This window comes from Crocodylus porosus, unplaced genomic scaffold (genome assembly GCF_001723895.1).
Source record: "Crocodylus porosus isolate Cpor-Errol unplaced genomic scaffold, CroPor_comp1, whole genome shotgun sequence".
Taxonomy (NCBI): domain Eukaryota; kingdom Metazoa; phylum Chordata; order Crocodylia; family Crocodylidae; genus Crocodylus; species Crocodylus porosus.
In genome coordinates this window covers 8,919,371-8,943,867 of record NW_017728947.1, presented here as the reverse complement: position 1 = coordinate 8,943,867, position 24,497 = coordinate 8,919,371, and the positions used below count along the sequence as shown (strand labels likewise).

Sequence of the window (24,497 nt, the reverse complement as noted above, 5' to 3'; positions counted from 1 at the left end):
AGGGGGCTGGACTCGATGATCTCCCGAGGTCCCTTCCAGCCCTAACGTCTATAAAATCTATGAAAATCAAACAAAAACTTTGAATGAAGTTCTTAAAAGAGTTAGCCTACTATAAAATTAAATCAAGTTTTCCTGGATTTCCTGAAATAGCAAGAAAAAGAAAACTGAATTGAGAGAATAATGTCTAGTTAAATAACTTCTTTTTTTCAATGACTATGAAGTGCAAGGTGCAGTGGTTCAGGTTAAAGAGGACCTGGAGAAGGTGCTAGTGGCCTGGTGGGTAGAGATGTGTGTAGAGGGTGGGGTCTAGAAACTGGGTGTCTTGCTTCCTGGGTGAGCACCCTAAATGTGAGTGTCTTTCCACATTTTAGCTCGGCTACAAATTCAGAACTTAAAATCAAGTTTATGCATATAGAGTCATGTACCTGCCCATCAAGGACATAGCTTATTGTGCATGCTCAGCAGCTGTAAGTATGTTTGCACATTCACACTGAACATAGAATAGGATCTCAAATGGTGCGTAAATGCTGAAAAAAGCACTCATGGCTTGGTAAATGCCATTTAAGCACATAAAATGAAATAGGATTCCGCTCTGGGTGTCCCTACCTATATGCATAGAAGTGTGTGTCAGGTAGCCAGGTTGTAGCTGTACTGGTTTAGAGGAAAATGCAGTCAGGACTTGTAGTAGAGATGATATCTTTTTTTAGACCAACAAGATTTTTTCAAAAAAAAAAATCTTTAATCGCAAGCTTTTGGGTACAAACCCCCTTCATCAGGCATTGGAGAACAGATTGTAAAAAATCTCCTGGGTAGAAATGAAAGTTCATATTTGATAGGATTTCACAGAGGAATCAGTAGATGGAAAACTCCTTTGGGCGGTCAGTTCATAGCTGATATGGAGCCTCTCACCTACTGTGAGGATCTGTGATGATGCAAATTACCTTGAAGCAAAGGCAGGAGCAGGATCACAGGTTTCAGGTGGTCACAGTTTCTTCCTGCTTCCGAAAATACAAAGATTTTATTTTAAAAATTGGCTAAAATTAGGTATCTTCCATGTGTCAGGTATCCAGGTTGTAGCCATATTGGTCTAGAGGAAAAGGCAATCAGGACTTGTAGTAGAGATGATATATTTTATTAGACCAGCAAGATTTTTGCAAAAAAAAAAATAGAAGTATGTGTGTTGGTTTGGGATTGCCTTATTATTTATTTATGTTGGGGCTAGACAAAGTTTATACTGATGGAAAAATTGTGTAATCCGCACAGATTTTCTTATATGGAGGCTCAGCTAAATTGCTTTTGTTGCCATCTCAGTTGGCAACAACCAGTTACAACCTGATTGGATATGATGGCATAATCTGAAGTATCAGGAGCATATTACATCACAGTAGACAGAATTCATCAATGTCCTGTTGCCAGTTAATTTGTGGAATGGTGCTGAGATGAACATTAGTTAAATAAGAGGGACTGCTTGTAAGATACAGCAAATGAAGAAGACTCAGTACAGAAGTGGGTTTCAGCACTCTTGTCTGGAAAGAATCAGCTGAAATATTTTAGATCATGTAGATTAAGGCTCCTATGTTTACATCTCTTTCTTCTCTCGCTTTATTTCTTTTTAAAATAGTTTGTATTGGACTGTATTTAAAAACAGATATGGCTAAAATCTATTTCTAATAAATAGAATGACAGACTCCAATTGTCTTCGCAAGTTGCAATGTGAAGAACAGAATATTATCGATAAGCACTGACATGAAAGAGATTTTTTTGGAAATGAATGAGCCTGGCTGAATGGCCATTGGAGATAAAAATCCACTGATTGCAAAGAATTCTGTATCAGACTTTATAACAGGGTTTTGCTGTATTTCTTGTTTTCTAGCATCTACTTTTGAGCTCTGTTTGGTTAATATGATATTTACATATACCTTGGAACAAACTTTATTTGGACCTCATATTTGAAACTACAAATGTTGCTAAAAAGGCAATATGCAACTGAAAGTTACTTACAGTTCTTCCTTTCTCACCCTGTCTTATTTCACTCATGTAACATTTAAACCAATGAAATACTTAAAGTTATTTCTCATACTCTTATTTGTAGAACCAAGATGGATCATGTATCCAAACTATCAATCTTATTATTAATCAGGACCCCAAGAGGCAAGTGACTCTGACTAATTCTGGAGATGTTTTGGTATACGATCAGTACAAAATTAGCCTGCCTTACACAGATGGTAAGGAAAAATAAGTACATGAATAAATGTCTAAGAAGCACCAAAATTAACTTTTTAAATCATATACCTGAGTTAACATTTGCCTTGATTTATCTTATTCTTTTGCTTTCTCAGGATACGTCTCAGTATGTGCCTGCAGTGGCACTTTCTGCTTTGATCGTAGGGACTCTTCATTATGAACTTAATATTTTATGTACACAAAGACCAAGTCTACTGTGTCTCTGACAAGCCTATATTATTGGTCTATTAGGTTTCTTCCTAAGGACAAAGTCCTTTTTTTATGGGGATCTTGATTCCAGCTTCTCTTCTCTTCTCTTCCTATTTGTACAGAACTCAGATCAATGTAAACTGGAATTCTGTTTTTTCTATATGCATAATATATTAGTTCTGCTATCCAACAATGGAAGTTTGTATTTTGTTTGGGTTTCTAATTTTCTTGTTTGAATTTAATTACTTGCCTCTCGCAACACAAAAGTATATATATTTTTTTTAAACCACATCTATGTTCTGGAAAGTTCACTGTTGACTTCAGTGAAAGCAGATTAGGCTCCAGGGAAACTGCTAATACTGACTATACTGTCTTGGGCTATGATCTGCCTACAGTCAAAATTCTGGAACATTTATGTTTTTTAAAATGGTTGGATTTCACTTAGCAGTTGCTGTGCTAATGCCTCAGATTTTACACCCCATTTGAGAGATTACTTCTAGTTTTTAGTTTTGCTTGTTAAAATTATAAACTGCATCCTAACTTTTTATGATAAGTCACAACGGGAGCTAAGAATATGGAACATTGCAATTAACAAAACAGTCATGTAAAATGTAACAAAATAGTGAAACGAGAGCTAGAAACAAACCAGTGGATTCTTAACCTTTTTCATTTTCCATTCAACATATATATTTTTACCTCCCCTCCACCAGATTCGTTTGAAATAAGAAAGCTTTCATCTGTATTTCTGCAAATAAAGACGCACATTGGATTACAGATACTGTATGACAGAGAAGGGCTGAGGCTCTATCTTCAAGCTGATGACCAATGGAAGGATGATACTGTGGGCCTATGTGGAACCTTCAACGGGAACATGCAGGATGATTTTCTGTATGAATTGCTACATTTTTAAAAATATGTTTAGAGTTGGTCAGAAATACATATTGAAGATGAATGGGTGGCTACTGCAAGTGTTTAATTTTTGTACCTTCTCTTTCTTCAGAGTAATGGAGCTAATAGTTAGTTTTAGTTTGCTAGAAAGAGAAATCTCTAAGATACTCTTACCAACATTAGCTTTGAAAACCTGCATGTGATAACAATTGTATAACAATTCACTAGAATATACATAGCTCTGAGGCACCAATATATATGCAAATTTGTGTCTGAAATGTGTCTGCAAGCAGGAGCATCCCACACAGGCAAGTTTCTACTTTCCTACAACCCTCCTTTTATTTCTCTCCAGCTCAAGTTCACCACTACAAGTTCTAATCTCCTTTCTCCAACAGTGTCTCTATTGTGCTGAATCTGAAGCCTAGCAAAAAACTTCAAAATGAAATTGGCTGTGGTTTTTGCTTCACTGTAACTAAAGTGTACAGCAGTAAGAGCTGCATGAGAATCTTACTGGAACTTAGGAAGTCTAGTCAGCTTCTCTCAAAAGTTTGTGTGCTGTCTTGTGGACCTAGCACAGGAAAGTAGGTTCTTGAGAGAAGCATTCAAAACCATACAATGCAGTTTCCCTCAATATGTATAGTGTTACCTGCTATACCCCAGATATTGCAGTCTTTCCACAAACAGTGCTGCATGCTTCTTAGTAACAAAAATAATGTAGTCTTCTCATATGTAAAGCCTCTTTTTTCCCAGAATGCAGTTCTCTCCACATATACACATGTCTCTCAGGTAACTCTTAGCCTCTTCCCATATCTAAAATGAATGGAACCCAGTTACTGCTGGCTGAGATGTCTCAAATTGCAGGTATTGTTGCTGTCTCCCCTGGACCCAGGAATATTTAGCTGCTCTTGTTACTACACCTCTGAGACCTTTGCTTCTCAACTCATTTCTTTTTTTTTTTTTTCTGGGGACCAGAGAAGCTTGAGGAAATTACCCAGGACCAAACCAAAAACACTATGCAGGAGAAACATGGGGAGGGAGAGGAATGGAAAAGATGTCACTGTCACAAGAGGATGGGACAGAGGAATCACCAGAAAGAGCATGCACTCTTAGGGCAGCTCTGGTCCATCCTTCTTTCCAATGAAAATGGTTTGGGGTCCTATTTGCTCCTTCATCTGCTGTCAGAAACCTAATGGCTTTTGGGCCTTTCTGTCTTCTTTCCCAGGCATCTTTCTGCTGTTTGGAGGGAGGTGATGAGGTCAGAAGCCACAGGCTTCTAACCTCTATCCTGGGGAACATTCTGCAGTGGTGTAGGATGACTTGAACCAGCTTCATTTGCAGGATGTGGTACTGTTATGAGATCATGCTTGAATTTACAATGTTTTCAGTAAATGACCTTTTGTTTTATAAAAGATCTCCAGCAGGAGTACCGGAAAGCACTCCACAGCTGTTTGGAAACTCCTGGAAAACTTCATCAGCATGTGCCCTTGAGCATGACAATTCACAGATGGATCCTTGTGATATTCATCTACAGGCAGGTGGGCAGTAAGGATCAATTGCTGCTTATCCAACCACAAAATGTTTAATATTACTGTAGTTCAAGTTAAATTCTGTTCTCCTAAACCAATGGTGCTCAACCTTTTTGCTTAGTGGACCTGGATGAGCAGTGCTGTCCAGGGGCTGGATTGAGCTGGTGGTCCCAATTTGGCACTCTGGGTGGATGCAGTAAGACCCATTTGGTTTCATGGAGGGAGATGGGGCGCGCTTGGCCCCAACCTGGCCATGTGAGGGAAGGGGAGTTGGAGGGGGCCTTATTTGGTCCTGATCCAACTACACTAGGTTGAAGGGGCCTGGCCTGGCTTTTCCGAAGGGAGGGGGCATTGCTGAGCTCTAGCCCAGCCTCAGCCTGACTGCATATTGGGAGTGGACAGGGCCTAATCCCAACCCAGCTGTGTGGGGGAGAGGAGGCATGGCCCTGGCCTGACCTGCCCTTGCAGGGAAAGGGTGATACAGTCTGGCCCCAGTATGGTTGAACAGAAGGAGGGGTGTGGCTCTGCTGTGATCCATCTCATGAAGTTTGGGAATTTGGCAGCAGGGAGGAGTTGCAGGATGAATTGCCACTGCTCCCCTACTGCCAAATTTCTTGGCTTGTGGGGAGTACCACAGGCCAGACGCCAAAGCTTCACAGGCCACATTTGACCCATAGCCCAGCAGTTGAGCACTCTCGTTCTAGATAATGGAACAAAATGAAATAAATTGTGTGAAAATAATGGATGTGTTAAATGTAACATTTGTAAAACTAAGTTTTATGTTTTGACATGAAAAAAAAATCCCCACTAGGTGAGAGATATTTAAAATGTGACCCAAAACTAAATAAATGACATGTCCTCTTTTTATTTCTACATTTTTTAAAAAGCAAAAATCATGCAAAAATAGATTGAAGGCAATGAGCCAGCACAAATTCAGTATGCCACTGGTTTATAGCAGGGGTGTCAAAGATGCAGTCCATGGGCTGGATCCAGGCCCTGGAGCCCTATCATCTGGTCTGCTATATTGACTGTGGTCTTAGACTCAAGCCACATGCAGTGTAGGCTGGATTTGGCATGCGTTGCACATGGCATGCAGGGCCAGATCTTTCTGTTATGCACGTGGTGAGCAGGGCCAGATTCAGCATGTGCTTCACATGGGGGGTGGGACCAGTTCCAGTACCCAGGCGGCACGTAGGGCCAGTTCTGGTGTGCAGGTGGTATGCTCACAACAGACCAGCCTTGTATGCTGGATCCAGAGCACAGAGCTGGTCTGTGGGCCTGATCTGGACCTTGGTTCAGCTGTGTGTCACTCATCCAGCTTGTTGGGCCTGCTGAGATGTCACCTCTGGTTTAAAGTAAGACTTGTGAAAATGTAGGCTGATAAACTTTAGAAAATATAAATAATTAAGTATTTGATTGTCCTTGCATTATAATGGATAATTACTGGTGCTCAATCATGATCGTAAATTGGATTCAGCTGAATGAATTTGATGCCAGTTAATCATGCCATGCAGACCAAATTTTATTACTGCACTTTTATTAAAGCCAGGCTATAGAAATACATACTACATTTTTGTATATTCAATTGAACCCCTCTAGTGAGTCTTTTTAGTGCTCATCTTTGATTGTAAGCTCTTCCTGATGAAGGTATTAAGATGGGTCTACCTGATTTTTGGAATATTCAATTTTTTACTGAACCATTTGGCAGTGCTTTTTTGTCCTCGTTACTGATGGCACCACCTCCACATAGGTGGCTTGATAGCACCCTGAAATTCTGAGTAATGAATGAATTCTGAGTGGCATATGGTTCCTTCAAGTCCTTGCTGTCTGCAACAAGGTACTGGGAATTAGTTAAGTGGAACAACTCTTACTATTCTGATAAGCTTATGAAAGGGCTTAATGCATGGGTCATACCTCATAGCCATTGCTTAGTTTATCTTAATGGGCCAGTTTAATGACATAAGGTACTACCAAGCACAACTGTAGACATTTCAAAATATTAACAGTTCTGTTTTTAAGTCATTCTGGGTGCATCTACGCAAAACATCTTGATGCACAGTGGGCTGTTCTATTGTGCATTAATGTGTCCCAGCAAAAACAGTGCTAATGCACAATAGAATTAGTCTACTGCTCATTAAGTGTCACAAAAAAAGTTTGCCTTTTCTACTGTACATTAGTGCAGCTACTGCTCATTTATCTAGTACCTCATATTAGAGGTACTAATCTTAATGTGCTGTTGCAAAGGTGCATTAATGAACGTGTAGATGCACTCTCCTAGTACAGGTTCAAAGCCACTAACAGCTTTGCCATACAGCAACATAGTTCCTATTGATTAACAATGGAGGTTGCACATGTAAATCTTTTGTAAATACAGCATGTTCATAAATCTCTTGCTATTATCAGTTCCAATGCACAGTAATACTTCTTCATCTAAGGAAAACATCTTAATCTTAATATTCCTCCAAGTTTCACGAGTCTTTTTAACTAATGTATGTTTATTTTTATGTTACTTTAACAGCCTCTTATGCAGCAGAAGTTTGTAGCATCCTTACAAAAGAACTCTTTGCTCCATGCCACTCCTATCTGAGTCCTGTTTCCTATTTTGAACAGTGTAGAAAGGACACCTGTAAATGTGGACAGATTTGTTTATGCTCTGCTTTGGCCCATTATGCTCATCAGTGCCGAAGACATGGAGTGATAATAGATTTTAGAGCTCATGTCCCAGAGTGTGGTAAGTTGGCTTTCATATCAGGCCTAATTTATTAAGGTTCTTCTTTGGCTTTAGGAATGGCAGAAAATAAATTTAAATTAAATGCTGCTTATCCAATATATAGAATGCTAGGATGCATTTCCCTTTCTTGTTAAATCAGAATCCAAGCCATTATTTTTCAGAGGGTTATTTCTTGTAGCTGGTTCCCTTTTCTCCCACTAAGACATCATAATATATAGTTTTTCGAGTCTGAGAATTAAAACTGAGGTTCTTGAAGAAAGTGAGGCAACTTATTTGTATGTCTTAATATCTTAGACTGCTTTGACTTTTTTATTCCAACTGTGTTTGTTCAGTTTACAGGCCAGATGCATAGATGCCTGTTTTCTGTATTGAGACCATTGCTTTGTGGATTATATAGGGTTCATTTTTAAGGGATTCATACAACAGGCTCTTTGCTTAGGTTGAAATTGAACATATCCCTACTGTCTGTTAGCTGCCCTTCTTGCTGCCCTTATCCTGACTGAAGTACACAAAATGAGGATGTCTTCTGAAGTATTGCTAGGATTTATATATAAAAAGGGGGGCATCTACATGTGCACTTTAATGCAGAGTTGATTTATAAGCTGTGATGTAAAGTGTCACCATCTACACATGCAATGCCAAATGTGGCTGCACCACCTTTCCTCAATGTGCTGCAGTCCTTGGCACACATGTAAATGCTGCGTCCAGGAGTAGTAAACTTCAGCATGAACTGTGCCAGAGTTTATTCAACCATGCTAATTGCCCAGAATGTATAAATATGGCGAGGTGGGATATCTTTTGCATATAGCCAAAGATACCTGATACTATATTATTTCTTTTGTCAGTGCTTCACAGTACAAGTAGATCTAATGGATCATCGCTATTAATTTTAAGCTTGAGCTTTTAGTGGTACTGGGAGATGTTGATAGGGGGTCTTATACAGTATTTATAACTGTGTGAAACATGTATCAACCTAGTCTGACCTCCTTGAATTTAGCTTGAGCTGGAGGTTCAGTATATTCCACTATCAGAGGTGGAGGATGTTTTCACAGAATTCATGAATTCCTCTTTTTCCATGCAGTCTCATTTTCTGCTCAACAACTAGCTTATTTTAAATGTCTGCATCTTAGAATCTTAGAATCATAGAAAATTAGTGTTGGAAGGGACCTCAGGAGGTCACCTCATTGAACCCCCTGCTCAAAGCAAGACCCTTCCCAACTAGATCGTCCCAGCCAAAGGTTTGTCTAGCGAGATCTTAAAAACCTCCAAGGATGGAGCTTCTACCACCTCTCTGGGTAACCTCTTCCAGCATTTCACTACCCTCTTTGTAAAACAGTCTTCCTAATATCTAACCTAAACTCCCCTTGCAGAAATATTAGCTGCTAAACTTCTATATATTTTTAAAACTAATTTATGAATTAATGTGTTAATATAGTTTTATTGTAAAATATCAGATGATCCCATTTCAGGGATTTGAAATATATTAATGTCTCCAACACCTCTTCAAAATCTGAGGCCCTTTTTCGTTAATCTGTGCAAGATTTGGTCGAGGAGCTGCACTAGATTGCGCACTATCAGTATGTGTCTTTGAGGGATATAAAAAAAAAATTTGGATTGTGTCACTTAACAGCTGCAAAGCACAATGTTTTATTCTGTTGCTTTACTATGTTTTCTTTAAGACACTGGACCCTCTTCAAAGCTGTCACTTTGGAGCCAAGCATTTTGTGAGTTGTGACAAAAGGCCAATTCTCTTTAGTTACGCTCGTATAAATCTAGATTAACTGCATTGACTTCACTGGAGTTGCTCTGGATTTACACTTGAGTAATTTATATAGTGTGGTATCATAGTGCCAATTTTAATGGGGTTTAATGTTATTTGGATTCATAGAAGGATGTTTCATCAGAAAATTTTTATCTTAGAAAGATTTCAGAAAGTGGAGTCTATGTGAGTCTCTTGCAATGTAATTTGAGAATTCTGTTTCATTCGGGTAGCTCTTTCATGTGAAGACACAAAGGAGTACAGTACTTGTATCACTACCTGTGGACAAACTTGCCAAGCTTTGTCTATGCCAGCGACATGCAGTGGTGATTGTGTTGAAAGTTGTGCTTGCCCCCCTGGAATGTATTTGAATGCCAAGACTGAAAAATGTATACAGAGGTAACTATACTTTGCAGAGCTGACATATTTATATCCAAGTACCATTTTATCTAGTTATATTTGTGTGTTTTGGTATATGGGCTGTAGAACAATATGTACTTGTAAATCTGGCAGGCTTTTAGTATCATACAGAATTGTGTTAATTGGGAAAATTTGTGTTCTTTTCATTCTTAATCTTAGCCTAAACAAAAGGTATGAAGATATAACAGGTCCATTCTTAGACATGGTAGAATGAAGAAAAATGATGCAATTTCAAATGCATGTTTTATTACTGTTTTCATAAAATCACATGATCCTTTTTATCAATTCACTTTATGTGCCATTCTGAGAGGCCTTAATATTTCACTTGTTCTGCAGGGAGAGAATGCAGTATTTGCAGATAATTTATCTTTCAATAAAATTCACTCTTCAGAGCATTCGGTCCCCTAAAAGTAGTCCTTTTATGGTTCTAGATCTGTAGAATGAATATCATCAAATATAAATATCTACATGGCAGGTGTTCTACCATATCAGAGGGGCAAAAGAGGTCTCTTGAGTGTGTTAGGGGCTTTGCTCTTGCTACTGATTGTTGTATGTATGATATTTCTCTTTTGTTCTGGGGTACAGCCTTAAAGTATTGAGGTGTTTTGCTACAGCTTTAGAGACATGAATTCAAGCCCTGATGAAGTCTGCCTTTATCTACTAAGCTGTCATTCTGGCTGCTACGTCAGTAATGGAGGAGTGATGTTAACCACGTTGACCAGCCATTGACTACAGAAATTGTTGACTTACAGAAATCATCAGTCTATGACCATGCTAGATGTCTGGGCCACTCTACTTGAGTGGACTTTTGTCTTTCTTTTTATTATTTCTCCTTAAAATGATTTCTGATGACACTTTTGTTGAGACAGAGGGAAAGGTATAAATTTGCAATAACTCTTCTGACATCAGATCAGATGCTCTGGATTTACACTGATGCAATGAGAGTAATATTGCCACATGCACTCTTCAGCATAAACAATCAATGGTAAAATTCTGTTTATTCCGGTGAAGCCAGAATTTCACTCTGGGAGTAGAATAAAATAATTTCACATGTCTTCCTAGGGACAACATTGTCCCTTCCCTGTGGAGTCACAGAAAAGATATAGAACATCTCTGATGGAAAGGGGGTAAGAAGAACCAACAGAAGTCAAAGTGCAGACATAGTTTTTCATGGATCTCTGGCTGGATGATTGGAGTCTTACCTGCCACGTACTAGTTTTCTCATTACTGAAAAGTCACAATGCAGAAGCCTCCTAAACATTTCTTTTGCAGGCCGTTTTCTGATGGAAACACAAAGGGGTAACTCATTTAACTTAATACAGTATTAACTAATTGCTAATTTTCCATGTGCCTACGTTACGGAGGATATGCGGTACAGAGTAGTCCTCCTCACTGCTCCAGCTATGCTTTCTTCTCAGCTGGTTGTATAGATTACATATGGAATGAAAAATACCATCTTTTAATGGAAGGTTCTGTCATACTTTTTATGACAGGCTCAACATGACTTTAAATTGTAGTACTTTAAACATGCTATATTTTTAAAATAGACTATTTAAGAATAACATATTAAATTGATGTTGGATTATTTTCACTCCACTGATGCAACCTGAAGTTGCTACTCCAGATTTCTTTCAGATTACAATATGAATATAACAATATCCTATTAGGTATCCAGTCTAATATTGTATGTAGAATATGAAGCTCGGTGTTTTGAATAGCAGCCATTAATGTTTAATGTGAAGTTTGGTTTAATACATAATACCTTACAATCACATTTATCTGTCCTCCTTCCTTATAGGAATGAATGTCCCTGTTATTTTCAAGGAATTGACTATCCACCTGGAGAAAATATTATCACATCTTTAGGCAAATGGTAAGACACACATCTGGTTAGCTGGTTTTCTGATCAAATGTAATTTTTCAGTGCTTTCTCAAGTCATTCACATTATCCTGTTTTATCTGTGTTGGAATAGCATAGTCTAACTTTACAAAGTCCTTTTTTTTTTGTATCTTTATGTGGCACCTCTGTGAAATCTTCGTTTCTAGAAATTCTGCCTCTTCTGATTATCCTCTACAACCTTGAGTAGAAAGTATTACAAACTAACAGTGTAACAGCCTGTAAATGTTTTCTCTGGTTTCCCAGAGGGCTGTTCCTGATGCCCTGTTTGCCCGTCTCCTGACCCCAGGGCAGGACTGTATCATTCCACCCTCTTCTCCCCATCACATACAACATTGCGTGTGGGGCTGTGCCTGCCCAGCTGTGCCTGCTGGGCTCCTGTGGTCCAGCTGCATCTGCTGTGGCAAAGGCTCCTAGGTGAGGGGTATACCAGTACTCCCTTTAAGTCAGCCCTTTTGGCTGGGGCCCTGCTTGTCCTGCCCTGTTGTTCAGTTCTGCTCTCCTGGACTCTTGTTGAATTTATCCATACCTAGATGAGGTAGAAAGGAGCTTGTAGTGGGATATTGTATGCTGAAGGTAGTTAATCATAAATTCTAACTGATAAGCACTGAATATCTTTCACTTACCCTAAGTCATAAATCTTTCCCTTGTATTCAGCACTGCTCACTCTTACCTTTTTGTCTTTCCTTTTATATCTTTGCACTCACAACATTAAAGAAGACTTATTAAACTTTTCATGATTTTAAGTTTCTGTTCATGCTTCAAGCGTCTTTTACTCTACACTCTTTTTTGCTAACTGCTGCCTCTATTTTATTTATTTTGACCTTTAAAAGCTCACTTACATTGTGATCCTGTCCCATGTCTACAGTACCATCTTCTTCTATTATTTTCCATATGTTCCTGTCCAAATTAGCCAGAATCTGCATTATACTGTATTTGGATAGCTCTGTAAATATGTATTGCATCAGTTATAATAAAACTGTCAGCAGCAGCACAGACAGAGGTATTTGACATTGTATTTGCTCTGGCTAGCTAGCAGAAGGTGTATTGGGCAGATCAGAGTTGTTGCAGAGTGAGTGACTAGTACTGAAGTTCATTGGCTCATTCTCTGTTAGTAAAGCACAGTGCCTGAACTGATGCCAATACTATTATTCTTTTCTCTGAAACTGAGTCAATATCAAATTCACTACCATTCTATAAAGTACTAGACCACTTTGCCTGGAATTAGACACAGGCAGTGCCACAGTACAGGAGGACTTCTTTGCATGCTATTTGTTGCAATGATGTTTTGGTTTAAAATAGCTAATTTGTTTTCTTTGCACCAATCATGCCTTGCTTCAGCTATACCACATGAACATGATAGCACAGGAGAAAACTTTCGGCTACCATTCTATATTGCTCTAGTTAAACATTTACACATCCTCAGTTTTGGTAGACGCTAATATGTGTGATTTTTTTTCTTAGCAATTCTATAATTGGCTGTGTTTCTTTAGTCCTTCTGATGCTAAAATTTAAGCACAGGTGCAATCTGTATATTTTTCCATTTCCCCCAGCAGAGGTTGTGCTGCAGAAGCTTCTATTGATTCAGCAGAAACTTCTGCTCTAGCTCAGCTTCTTTGTATTTCTAGAGTGGATCCAAGCCCCTGGTACTCAGGCAGAGGCTCTTGCTAAATCAGCTGCATGGGCCCTTAGCTGACTCAGCAGGTGCTTCTGGCTAGGATGGGCCCTCAGTTGACCGGGCAGGTGTTGCTGGCTGCCCACTGAGCTCAGCTTGAGAAGAGAAGAGGGGTTTGGTCAGTTTGGTTCAGACAGCAGTACCTGTAGCTAGGGGATTAACAGAGCAGCTACAACATTTTGCTACAGCTGCCTGAGTTTTTTTCTTTATTCTGTTTTTCAAAAACTACATTTCTTATTAGGGGTCCAGGGGAGATTAAGGGGGATGGGAACATGTTGCAAAGTTCAGTATCAGTATAATCATGATACCAGTATCAAACTTTGCTTGAGATTCAGAAGAAGTGAGAGCTTCAGAACCTGTGACACAAAAAGAATGCTTGTGGTTATTAGTTTCCTCTCTACTTTTTCTTTCTGTTTGTGGTTCTTCACTGAACTTTGCTTTAGTTGCACTTAGTGGCAAGCCTGATGAGGTGAACTATAGTCATATTTTTTGCTCAGCACACATCTTTACCGTATGGTGTTGGCAGACCTCTTGAGCTCATCTGTGTTTTCTTAGGGTGACCTAGCCTGCTCCTTGGTCACCTAAATTGTGATTAATAGAGTGGAATACCAACTAAAACATTTTTTTCAAAAGTTACAGGTTACTAAGAGGAAACTTAGAATTGAAATTTGTAGTGAATAGTTTGTTACAGCTGTATGTGTGCATAATTTTTTTTTAATTATTGTAAGACACTAGAAATTTTGTTTTGCATACAGAGCCTATTCTAGGGCCCTTTACAGCCAGCAGTAAAACTGGTGGTATCAGGAGGAGAAATATTGGATCTAGCCATGTAGTAACATATTTTGTATGTTTTGTGTTGGTTCAAGAGCCATAATCCTTTAATTTAGCATTTGCACAAGGACCAGTTCTACTCTTCTTATACAAGGAGCAAGGTAAGCTGCAACTGTATTGATACTCTGCACTGAGAAAAACAGCAATTGTTTTTCCCTTATTGATTGTGCTGAATTTGCATGGTTTTCTGCATTAATATGTTTAAAAGTCATCCAATAGTAGCATTTCAGACTCCCCTGACTTGAAATACAGCTTCACATATTTTTCTTGCAGCCATTGCCGAGATGGAATTATGAGTTGTGAGGATAACAACAATGGTAAGTAAAGAGTCAAATGAAAAATAACCTCACATGTTAATTTATAGAAAGGAAATCATGTAAAGAGACCCTCTTCTCTTTATGCAATCCCATTGCTAATGGTGACACTTTTTGTGTGGGGACTTGAATCCCTATAAGACTGCAGTCTTACTGATAATTTAAGCTGTGGTTTAGTTAAAAGTAGGATGAGAGTAAGCAGTATCAACTCTCTTAACAATACTGGCTCCCTGTGAGCAACTATATTATCAACGTTTTATAACTGCAGTATGTTTTCAGAATGATAAAGTTACCCAAGTTTATTGTGAAATATAACCAGTGGATCATCCCAAGAAATAAACTAAAGACAATTCTGTCTCAAAACAATCTTGCAAAAATGTAACATTTACAATATCTGTCACATAAAATTTTAGTTTCTTGTAACAAATAGTCATAATTCCTGAAATTTTATAATTGTTTTATTTTGTTTTTCAGTGCATAATTGCCCAGCTGGTCAGATTTATGTTAACTGTAGTGATCCACAGGTTAATATTGAACTCAGCAGGGAGAGAACCTGTGAGAATCAGCTGCTAAACCTCACCATCTCAGCACATCTTCCTTGTGTTTCAGGATGTGCCTGCCCGCCAGGGTAAGTCCGAAGCATCTTTACCTTTTAATGTACAATTATAGGTGGTCAAGAGTGACTGACTAGCTAGTTGGTTTATGTGGTATATATTACTACTGTAGTGGTGTAAAGCATACTCTTTTCTACTAAAAGAACCTGAGATGTGAAGGGGGAGGAAATTCTCTCTCTCTCTCTGTGTTCACCACACAAAGGCACAATCCTCTAGAGGCCAGTGAAGCAAGGGAGGAAACTGTAAAGATCAGATGGTGTCAAAGGTCTAAGATCCTATAAGGACAAAAGCTTTCAGAGTTTTACAGGATCTATACTGATAGTGCACATGACAATGCATTGGATTTTTTGGAGCTAAACATTGTGTGCTGGTGTGAAAGAGAAAAGTGTTATAAGTTCAAAAGGTGAGTTTTCCAAGTATAAAAATGGGACCTAAGTGCTCAAACCCTTTTGGTTTTCCATGAGTTAGGTAATTTAGTCTTTTAGCCTTGAATCTTTGGAGGAGGATATTCACTAACTACCAGGTATAGTTAATGGTAGCTAGTGGTAGTCAATGATAGTTAAAAATTCTCCCAAAGTGTACCATCTGACTAGGTGAATGAATAGACCTTCAGTGAAGTCATTGGAAATGCACTAGTTTACATCTAGCTGTGTTATTCTATTGTGTTCATCTGCTTTTACTTTTTACCTTAAAAGTATAAAACATTAATTGTGAAACTACTTAGTTTCTATGAAGACCGTCATTCATTCCAGTTGTAAGTCTGGTAACATGGGTTGCATTTGCATGTGCAATCTAATGCAAAGCAATAAATTCCAGAGCGGTTTGAGCTGGAGTGAACTTAATCCCTGTCACATCAACTACCCAGGCGCCCAAGACAGCAACAATTTGAGCTGGGGTGGAGATGGCCTAGGCTGGCAGGGTACATGGGGATCAACCCCAGGTGGTGGCAGAGGGGCTGGTTGGGGCATGAGGGCGCCAAAAGTGCCAAGTCTTGTGGCTAGGTGGCAGGCAGGACTCTTGGCCATGGCTGGTTGGGCTGACTGGGTGCAATTGATGTTTGTTTTCAGCATCTACATGTATGTTTAATTGCAGTAAATTACTCCTACATAAGATAGTACTGTATCTGGTTTAAATTAGTTTACTGTGGCCTAATACTATCACACATATAGACGGTGACACTTCACTCTGCAGCTAATTAGTTTACTCTGCAGAAAAACACGTGTAGATGCAGCCATAGTGACTACAGGCAGAATCCTATTTCTCTTTCCATGCCCAAATGACAGTTACCCAGCTGCATAACTCCTATTTTTGTAACATGCATACAGTGTGCAATCCTACTCAATGTGTAGTGCAGCTTTATAAGCTTTTGCCTGGCTACTGAGTGTACAGTATGCTGCACTCAAGCTGTGCAGGTGTATGACTCCATATGTGTATAGGCTGGGTGAGCATAAGTCACAAAACTGTATCTGACAAAAACCCATGACCATAGGGTATTAGATGCAGCAGCAGGAAAAGGGGAGGTCCCCTCATGCTTTTGCTTAATAGCCTAATGCAGGGGCCGGCAACCATTTGCAAACAAGGGCTGCACTTTGTAGCCTGGACCTCTCTGTGGGCCACAGAGCAGTCACCTGCCTGTACTTAGCTTTGTCCTTAGTCTCCATCCCCTCTGCAGTGAGGGTAAGCACAGAAGCAGTATGGCAGCAAGCGCCACAGTGGAGGGGGCTCTGCTGAAGGATTGGGAGGCACAGTACGGCTCCAAGCCACTGATCCCTTGGCCAGATCAAACCTCTCTGTGGGCCTGATCTGGTCTGCTGGCTGTTGACTGCCAACCCTTGGTCTAGTGGCTAGGACACTTGCTCAGGTAGTGGAAGACTGAGGCCTCCCTCACCCAGGAGTTTGAACCTATATCTCTCTGACTTTCCAGCATGGTACAGTTAGATACCACCAGACTACCATGTAGGCAATATCCAATCCTTTCTCTAGCTCATCTCTTGAATCAATTTTATATTTATTGGGCTAAGTAGATGAAGAGCAATAGGTTTTCTACCCCATTTCGAACAAGGGTCTAGGCTACAGTTCAGGATCCCCTTCCTTCCAGAGCAGTATCAGTCTTATTGAGCCACATACCTTCTAACTTGCTCTCTTCCCTGTGGATCCACACCTTTCCCTCTCTTGGTTTCTCAGCAGACCAGCTATGATGGGAAGTAGGCTTAAACCCCCCCTGGATGAATGGGGCTCAGAGCATTGAATTAGACGGTCACAGGCAGTGCCACATAAAATTAAAATACTTTCAAAATGAAGTTTAACAAATAACACTTAACTTCCTTTTTTCTTTGAGGGAATCATTGGTATTTGGAATGTTTTTATCTTACAGAGGCAAACAAGTATATTTGGGTAAATGTGGTATCTTTTATTAGATGAACTAAATAGTTGGAAAAATAGTTCTTTACATGTGTTCAGGCACAAACACCCTTCTTTAGGTGTAGGGAAAGTCTGCAAGTGTTTATGTACTCTCCTGGGTGAAATAGAATCTGAAGCAAATCAAAAGGCAAATCTGTGAAAATGCAAATAATTGTCAGGGAGGATTGGGGGTGGAATGGCTGGGGCACAAAACTGGGGAATGTTGACCAGTGCTACAGTGTAGCTGGCAAAATATAGAAAGGTTACCTGGGGTTATTGGATGGCAGGTAGGTTATAATGAGACATAAATACACTGTCTACATTTAGTCAATGATTTTTTGTATCCAGTAGATTTATGAAGTGAAGTTTATAGGCTCATCTACAAAACGTGTTTTGTAAATTTCCTTTGAGGACTAGAACTGAGAGAGTGGTACTGGTTGTCTTGTGAGAAATATGCCCCTACAGGTAACTGGGTATTTTTCTTTGATTAGATTTTCGGTATGCGTTCATTATGGCGCACAGTTGTTTGGGTTCTACTGTATCGTTTCCATCAGGGCATTCAGAATTACCGAATAAAAGTGTTCTGCTTTGTAAACGTACAATGTATAAATGAATTCATACACTTCAAAACAACTAATTGCTAAATTAGAGATCAAGAATAACTCTTTTGTGGTATATTTTGAAGTTTCCATTCATAGGGTTTCTATGAATGCCAAATCCGGTCCTGAACTTGCAATATTCTCTAGTGCAGGAGACTAAAGGGGAAAAGTATGGTACCTTAGTTGTAATGTAGCTAGTCATATTTTGACCTTGTAAAGTGATCAAATGGATGTTAATGACACAAAGACCATAGGTAGAAGAAGGAGGTACAGCTTGGAGAGGATTTGTACATAATAAAGAAAATAAGGGAAAAAAAACCCCAAAGCACGCGTACGACACCCTGCAAGAATGTCTAATTTATTTTTTCTTAATTTATAAATATAGTAACCAGCCCTACATAAATGTTATAATAATATAAATAGTATAATAGCATAGTATGATAGAATAGATAGTATTCTTTCACAATCCAGGAATTAAGTAAATCCAAGAATACAAGCATTTCACCATGAAAAAGATAAATATGTGAGGGTCTGTCTTTTTCTTTCCTTTGGAGTAACTGTATTGATAACCAAGTTAATACCAAACAATTGGTAGGATTTTTCCCAAAGTTCTGTATATTTTGTTTAAAGTTGTTATTTTAGTTCTTAAATATGAGAAATTTGCTATAGATAAAAAGGAGACTGCACAAGGTTGAAGTAATAAGGGATTTCTATTAAATACCTTCCATTGAGATAATAATCTGCTAATTGGTTCAGTAATCTCACATCACTCATCTCATTTTATATTAATACCATATTTGTTACATTGCAGACACATATAGAAATTTATATGGCACCAGATTTACTTTAAAAAAAACCCTTTGCCTTTGTTTATTTTCTTACATAAATTCATGCTTCTGCTACCTACTGGTATTCTCTGTGGCATTTTGTTTGTAGCATTTTACAATTTATGCATGAGTTGTCATTGATTTATAAGACAAATAAAATATGTAAACCCAAAGATGAAAAATAATGGTGCATCTCAAATGGCATGGTTTAGCATATCAACTATAATGCCATGTTCCATCCCTCCTACATACAATCTGCATGTTTCAATGTATTCTGCATTTTTGTATATTATCTCAAGCTCTTTGAATGCCAGTCATGTCTGATGTTTCTCTTCTATGTTTCTCTGAAAGGACCAGATACTCCACATTGCATATAAGCATTCATAGTTGGGCATCACTTTAGGAAAGATGTTGTTAAGATTTTTTTGATAAGTCTTCATATATCAAAAGAAGCACCAAATATGAGATTTTTCCTATTCTTTTATTGTTTTCTTGAGACCACTGAATCTTACTGTAACTAAGACAGCATATTAAAGTCATAGACTCTATAGATGTGAATGCTCTAATTCTATAACTGTGATGTAGCTAGAGATGATTGAACATTTCAGTTACTGAAAATTCAAACCTAATGCTTATGTTATGACTTGGTACGTCTAGGTATATAACGTGGTAGATGTTATATACCTAGACTTCCAGAAAGGTTTTTGATCTAGTATCTCACAATATCCTTGTGGGAAAACTGGAAGATTGCAGGCTCAACTGCTCAGTGGGTGGGAAACTGGCTACATGGTAAGACCCAGGAAGTTTTCATGAATGGATCTGGGTTGTTCTGTCGCAAAGTGGCCAGTGGTGTTCCTCAGGGGTCCATGCATTGACCAGTGCTTTTCGACATCTTTATCAATGATTTGGATGGGGGAGTGAAAAGCTTGCTGGCCAAGTTTGTGGATGACACCAAGTTATGGGGCAGTGTGGTCATGTCAGATGATGGGTTGCAGATACAGGTGGGCCTGGACAGGCTTGATAATTGGGCAGACTGGAACCAGATGAAGTTTAACACTTCTGAGCCTGAGGTGCTCCGTCTGGGGGCAAACAACTGTTAGTGTACATATAGGCTCGGTGGCAACAGCTTGACTTGCACCATGGCCGAAAGGGACGCAGGGGTAATGATTGACCATTGTATGAATGCTGTCAGTGTGAGGAAGTGGTTAGCAGGACAAACAACACACTGGCATGCATCAACTGATGCATCTCATATAAAACTAAGGAAATGGTACTCCTGCTGTACTCGGCACTAATGAGAGCACAGTTGGAGTACTGCATCCAGTTCTGGGCGCTGCAGTTCAATAAGGACGTGGAAAAACTTGAGAGGGTCCAGAAAAGAGCCACCCGTATGATCAGGGACTTGCAAGGCAAGCCATACAAGGATAGGCTGAGGTACCTGGGCCTCTTTAGCCTAAAAAAGAGAAGGTTGAGAGAGGACTTGATAGCGGCTTACCGCTATATCAGAGGAGTGCATCAGGAGCTCAGTGAACAACTGTTCACTAGGGCACCCCCAGGGAAGACCAGGTCCAGTGACTATAAACTCCTGGAAGGCTGCTTCAGGCTTAATACCAGGAAAAACTCCTTTACAGTCAGTGTCCAGACTGTAGAATAAATGCCCTCCAGAGGTGGTGCAGTCACCTACCCTGGAGGTTTTCAAGAGGAGATTAGACAGTCACCTCTCTGGGGTCACCTAATCCCAGTTGTCTTCCTGCCTAGAGTGTGGTGGGGGTGGGGCTGGACCCAATTATCTGCAAGGCCCCTTCCACCCCCTAACAATTTGTGAATCTATGACTTCACAAACCAGATTCAGCCTTATTTTCTCTCACATGCATGCCTGCATGCACACAGAAAAATGGAATGTTCACTGCAGATTCTTGTGCAACAAATGCTGTGAGAAATACCATCACTTTCAGGATGGTGGGGTGGAGTGGGGATGGGCTCACTGGCATAGTGCAGCACTGGCCCAGAGGGGATGCCAGGACAGTGCAGGCCAGGGGGCCATGGATTATCCTGCTGCACCAGTGATCCCTGGCCACCTAGAAGTTGAACAGCCCTGTAATACGGTATGAATTTGCTCGAGCATTAAGATTACCTGTCCAGAGAAACAGTTCTTCCTGTCCACATTGAAAATTAAGATCCAACTGACACTGTACTCCTTTAAGTCAATTTAACATTAATAACGTAGCATTGGAAGTTTGGTGAGATATTTTTAAAACCAACAGTTTCAGCAGCCTTTTACTCAAATCATAGTATTTTCTTTCTGAAGTCTCACTTAATTTTGGTTAACTTAACTTTCTCATTTATTGTTATTATTAGGGGTGCACCAGTAAAGATTTTTTTGGTCAATACCAATGGCTGATTATTAACCAGCCATATGGGTCTATACCAATCCAATTTAAGCAGCCATATGGGCCTATACAGATCCAATTGCTGATATGCAGCTCGGCATCTTGGAGAGCAGCATCCGGCTGGTAAGCCTGTGGGGGAGAAGGGGTGTGAGAGGGCAGTTTGAGGCCTCCATGGGAAGGGAGGGAATGGGGCTGGGGTTGGGGCAGAGGCAGGTGCTGCCCAGCCAGGGCAGGGCAAAGCATGGGATGGAACCACAGGTACCCTTGTTTGGAGGGTGTGGGGGGAGGGCAGCTCCTGCTGCTGTACATACCCCCAGAGGAGGTGTGGGGGGCATGTTCCCCCTAGATTTATGCACAGGATGAGGGCAGGCTGCCTGCTGCATGCTTGGGGCTGGGGGCTGTGCCACCCACTTCTTGGTGGGGGCTGGACCAGGACTGTGCTTGGGGCAGGTGGGGTGGGGCGGGGCGGGCGATGGTAGCACTGGGAGTCGGGCTATGGGAATTTGTCGTAGCCACCCTGTAGCCCCCCCCTCCCAGCACCACCACTGCCTACCCTGCCCCACCCACCTGAAGCGCAGCTCTGGCCCATCCCCCTCCAACAGGAAGAGGCTGGCACAGGCCCTGGCCCCAAGCTCACAGTGGGCAGCCTGCCCTTGCCCTGTACACAAATTCATGGGGGACATGCCCCCCATGCCTCCCCTGGGGGTGCGTGCAGTGAGAGGAGCCACCCACCTCCCCCAGCCCCGATGTCCCTGGACAAGCTGTGCACAGCTCCATCTCGCACTCTGCCCCATCCTGCCCCGGCTGGGGAACACCTGCCTCTGCCTATGCCTCTTCCCTTGCCTCTGCCCCACTCCCTCCTTTAGCCTGGGGTCCTTGATCTGCCCCATGTCCCTTCCCCTCCACAGACTTACTGGCTGGACGCTGCTCTCCAAGCTGCTGGGCTGCATGCTGCAGCTGTACACATGCATGCAGCATTTATTGGTGACATTATTGCCCGGTGTAGGCCATGAAGGTATAACCAGATGTTATTAGGGGAATATAATGAAAATTACATATGGGGAGATAATCCCTATGTTGCATAAAACTAGGGTGTCAAACTCATCCAGCACCACAGGCCAGGTGATGGTAGAGGGTCGGTCTAGAGGCCAGATGAGGCCTACAGACCCTCTCCCCTTCCCTTAGAATACCTGATCCAACAGCTGTTTTGGCTGGTTTGGGACCCACACTGCATGTAGCAGGGATCCCAGTGTGGTAGAAATAAGCCCCTTCTGTGGTGCAGTCTGGCCAGAGCCTTAGCTACATTGCACATGGTGATCAGCCCAGCTGGATTGCAGTCCTGGTCCCATGCTGACAGTTCTGGGACCATGCTACACACAGCACAGGTCCCAAACTGGCTGAAGTAGCCACCAGTCAGATATGTTGTGGTGGGGGTGTGGCATAGGCACGATCCAGCCTGTGGACCAGTATAGTGCCATGGGCACATGCCTTGCCTAGTGTAGGTCTGATCAGACCCAGGGACAGCACCAGAGGCCAGGTGAACGTGGCTTCATGGGCTGAACCTAGCCTGCAGACTATATGTTTGTGACCTCTGGCCTAAAAGTTCCTATTCCATGCTTGCTTAATAGACAGGTCCATGATTGAAACATCTTCATTTTATGTACAATCATATTAGAGGAAGATCCCTTATTTCAGTTACAACTTTAGATCTGTTTGGAACTATTATGATTGTCCAGTTTCACAGAATTTCCAACATAATAAATAACCAGAATTTCTTGGCCGCATAACCGTGCAAAGTAGTCAACAGATGTTAATGCATGGTCCAAACACCATAAACTGCATACCCTACATCATTTGACCCATGTCGTCTTAATATCTCTGCCGATTAAATATTTCATATCAATATTTTTTCCCTGATGAAATATTTAAATATGTCAGATTCTGTCAGCACCTGGAGATTTAAATAAAGGGCAAATACATTTCCTTTATAACAGGATGAAGGCTGAAAACAACAAAGCTATTTTCTGCACACTGCTTCATAGTCAGTCCCAGTACTGTGATCAAAATAACTAGTAGATAAGTATTTCTTGGTAAAGAGCTGAGCTTTGTGAACCTCTTTAGACATAATTGGATATTTTAAATAATCACATGCTTATAGGTCTGTCTACACAGAAAGAGAACTGAATCTGCTTGCTGCCATTGGTGACCTGTAGGGAGTGCACGTGGGTTTATGTGCACCCCCTGAGATTAGCCAAGCACTCCCTGAGAACTGCCAGTGTGCTGCCCCTGCAGCAGGAGAAGCACTGGCATGCCCCCCCACCCCAAGAGAAGCCCCGGCGGTGAAACCGGAAGTGCTGGCAGAAGTGCTGCTAGTACTTTTGGTTTCACCACTGGCTCAGTAATTGGCTGTTGGGGGACAACCCCCCCCCATCCCCAGGTTGGCAATTGGCTCCTGGGGAACCCCCCTACACTTGGTGATCTGGTGTCCCCCAGACTCAGGAGCCACCAGTCATCCATGCTCACTGTAAATTTCCTTTTAGTTGTTTTTTTCCTACTGCTTTATATTTGAAAAAGCAATATAGTAATATTTACATGTCTAGTCTATGAGGTATAAAGAATATAAAACCATTCCCTTGTATCTTGTGTACCAACTCAGCCTTATTTAATTTGCAAGGATAATAGGAAAGTAAGGCTGGAAGGGATTTTGTGAAGTCATCTGGTCCAGCCTCCTCTTCAAGGCAACATCATTCCTGGCTAAACCAGCCCAGCCAGTGTCTGTCTAACCCAGGGGCAGGTAGTTATTTTGGGTGGAGGGCCACTTAAGTTTTAGTGAACTATCGAGGGCTGCATGGGTAGTCCTGCCCCTTGACAGTCGTTGCTCCACTTCCCTGTCACCATCTTGAGACTGGAAGTTCCACCCCTAACCCCTATCTTTTGCCACCAGAAGTCCCACCCCTTGGCCCTTGGAAATACTCCGGCGGGAAGGGGGGGGGGTCATCTTAGAACCAGAAAAAGCCCAAAACATACACTAAATGCTACACACCTACTATAACACATTTAAATTTTACTTAAAAAAAGTATTTTTGTCATGATTTGTTTGTGTTGTGTATATAGAGGTGATTACATAATAGCTCAAAAATAAATTCTTAGTCTTATATATTGTGGGTGTGGGGGGTGTAGGGGGGTGTGTGTG

The 24,497-nt window shown here is 40.8% G+C and overlaps 1 protein-coding gene across 1 annotated transcript in view; it reads left to right on the top strand.

Annotated features, from left to right (window-relative positions):
• Positions 1–24,497, top strand: part of OTOG (otogelin) — a 198,821-nt gene that overhangs the window by 63,210 nt on the left and 111,114 nt on the right. The window contains exons 15-22 of the mRNA XM_019551013.1: positions 2,093–2,225; positions 3,144–3,321; positions 4,732–4,856; positions 7,366–7,578; positions 9,571–9,736; positions 11,556–11,630; positions 14,434–14,477; positions 14,949–15,102. Coding sequence (XP_019406558.1) covers positions 2,093–2,225; positions 3,144–3,321; positions 4,732–4,856; positions 7,366–7,578; positions 9,571–9,736; positions 11,556–11,630; positions 14,434–14,477; positions 14,949–15,102 — 1,088 coding nt within the window. The remainder of the gene's footprint in view (positions 1–2,092; positions 2,226–3,143; positions 3,322–4,731; positions 4,857–7,365; positions 7,579–9,570; positions 9,737–11,555; positions 11,631–14,433; positions 14,478–14,948; positions 15,103–24,497) is intronic.